General features: G+C 35.8%; 1 protein-coding gene across 1 annotated transcript in view; it reads left to right on the top strand.

Moving 5' to 3' along the window:
• The window catches only part of Dhx36 (DEAH-box helicase 36), a 40,294-nt gene that overhangs the window by 21,432 nt on the left and 15,945 nt on the right, over window positions 1-2,917 (top strand). Inside the window, exon 16 of the mRNA XM_028763678.1 lies at window positions 2,242-2,359. Coding sequence (XP_028619511.1) covers window positions 2,242-2,359 — 118 coding nt within the window. The remainder of the gene's footprint in view (window positions 1-2,241; window positions 2,360-2,917) is intronic.

Raw genomic sequence — 2,917 nt, 5'->3', positions numbered from 1 at the left:
TTTATTTTATTTTATTTTATTTTATTTTATTTTATTTTATTTTATTTATTGAGAACCGTCCATTGCTTTACTTGGTAAGTATGCTCGTTTCATTCCCTCCGGCAGTGCCCTAAGTGCTCCTTTGCCCACATCCCCACTGACACGGCTTGGTTTTCTGTGTTAGCCCTTATGAAGAGGTGAGACGGAGCTCAGTGCAGTTTGCGTTTGTGGTTTCCCATGCCTAAGTGCTGTAACAGCACCTTTTTAAAGAAGATAGTAGTAGTTTTATTTGTGCTTTTTAAAGAAATTATCTGCGGAGTTTTTTTAATTTTATGAATCTTTTCTACAGTGACCTAGTCTATTTAATTAATAAACTTTATTAGTTACATCACATAGAGTTTTGCTTCCATGTCAGTTGTTAATAATACTTAATGATAACTAACACTGTTCGAGTGTCAGCTCCTCTCCAAAATGCTTTGTATACTTAATTCTCACTTCGCAGCTGAGATAGGCAATTGCCTGTTTTTAGAATAAGGAAATTATGTTACAAAGAAATGACATAGTTTGTTCACATAACTTTATGGAGCTTTGTGCATAGCAGAAACAGATATGAATTCCAACAGCCAACTCCACAGTCTTGAGTTTTAATGATGAAAACAGTATTGGTCTTGACCCTTACACACAGTTTTGCTTTCTGCTTCTTTTTGATGAACATTTACAGTATTTTATGTTAATGACAGAACAGTGTCTAGTGTTGTTGAAGAAGTTTTTCTTTACACCACCCCACCCAACAAAACATGCATCTAACACTAGTTTCCAGGTTATTTCCCAACAAGTCTACAACTCACACTTCCTAACAACCACCAATCAAGAGGAAAGCAGAAATTAAATATATGGTTTGGCTCCCAGCATCAGCTAATTATATTTAAGGCCATAATGGCCTCCCAATCAGGTGTGGGTCAGGCTAGATACCCCCTTCTAGCCTCTATAAATACTTGCTGAAGCTGGGCTCGGGGTCCCCTCCTGTTCTCCTGTGTCAGAGATGGTGATGTGGCCCAAGCTCAAACTTATAATAAAGAGAACCTAGTGTGCTTACATCAAAATCAACTCCTTGATGGTTTCTGGGGTTCGCCAATGCTTCCTGCACAACATTATAGGTTAAAAAAAGTCACCAGTCTTACATATGGACTTATGTAAGGAAAGGAGAGCTAAGGAAAATGTTTTTTGGTTGTTACATCATCTCTTTGTTTGAAATGTGTGCTTGATTGCTATAATGTTTACAGTCTATCTCTGTTTAATCTGATTTCCAGGTAGTTTCTTGTAATGTAATGTTGATACTTAACAAAGCCTAATTAGATTGATGCTTATTTTGGAGACCAGAAAACACAACAAAACAGACCAAAACAAAACAAAAAGGCACTATACTGTGTCTTCCCTTTGGGAAATTCCACTAGTTTCTTTGAGGTACTAGATAATGGTGAGTCTATACGACCAGAGAAATGTTAGGTATTATATATTGGGTCTTTGCAGACTTATGGCAAAATATATATACATGAAGGTTTGAGATCTTCTATTGTTACAACAGCCAGAGTCTTGAAATATTATTTTGTTCAGGATTATATGACTTTTGTCATATCAGTTGTGGCACAAAGTTGCAAACATAAAATAATTTCCATTGTATTTCTTATTACAACTCTAAGCCGGACAAGAATAAACAGCAATTTTGAGTGAGGTCAGAGGAACTTGAGAAATAAGAACCAAATTGTGGATAGGAATATCTTTCATTGCTTTCTGGAACTGCAGTATGAGAGCTACCAAAAGACATACGAATGAGTTGTAGTGTTCTGCCACACAGAGGACAGTTATAGTTCATATTAATATATACTTTATAAGGGCTAAAAGAGGTGCTTGAAGTCTTATATAACAAAATAAGGTTATGCAAATAGGCTGATATAATTAATATACATATATTCAAGTATATTATACTATACTTAAAATTACCAATGTATTAATTAAAAGAAAAAAATGTTTTAAAGGAAACCGGAACTACAGAAACAAAGTAAAATTTGGACATTGGGTTTAGGGTCTTTCCAAATAGATACAAGGGAGTTAAGTTTCACAGACCTGAAGTAATAATTTGGTGTGATTTGTGAGGAATGAATACTGGGTACTTTCCTTTCTGCTCTTCCTTTGGTGTTCTAAAAGTCATGTTCTTGATACTATTTTGTTTTGTTTTTGTTTTTGTTTTTTTTTCTTTTTAAGAGTTCAGCCTGGTCACTGTTATCATCTGTATAATGGTCTTAGAGAAAGCCTTCTAGATGACTACCAACTACCAGAAATTTTGAGAACTCCTTTGGAAGAACTTTGTTTGCAAATAAAGGTATATTAGTTGGGAAAATTAGCAAACTACATGGATGGTGGTATTATAGTTTCACCATTTTTAATAGAGAAAGTATAATATGAACCTGCAAAAAGGGATTATTTTTATGAACTTCATTTTACTTGTGTGAGGAAACTACTTGAACTTCCTTCTTACGTATATCAAGTAGTTGTTAATGTTAGAGTCAGGGTACCTGTGTTTGGTTCCCCTTTCTACCTAGAAACTTTGCTTGACTGAGCAGATTGCTGTACATAATTCCTAAACAGTGTTGGACATGTAACAGTCAGTAATGTCACCTACCCTTTCTAATTTTTATGGTTCAGTGAATTGAGCCACAGCTTTCTATTTGGCAAGCTCTGCACCAATGAACTGCATTCTCCCCTTTGTTTTTTGGACTTGAGATGGTCTCAGTAATTGGCTCCAGCTGCCCTTGAACTGGTGATCCTCCTGCCTCAGACTCCTGAGTAACTGGTATTACTGGTATTATAGTCCTGTGCCACCAGCTCTGGCTAGCTATTCTTATGTCTTCAGATATTATATACCCCCCCCCCTCTCTCT

The sequence above is a fragment of the Grammomys surdaster genome, unplaced genomic scaffold (genome assembly GCF_004785775.1).
Source record: "Grammomys surdaster isolate TR1022 unplaced genomic scaffold, NIH_TR_1.0 139, whole genome shotgun sequence".
NCBI classification, from domain to species: domain Eukaryota; kingdom Metazoa; phylum Chordata; class Mammalia; order Rodentia; family Muridae; genus Grammomys; species Grammomys surdaster.
The sequence above is the reverse complement of the archived record's forward strand: the minus strand, read 5'-3'. Positions and strand labels throughout refer to the sequence as shown.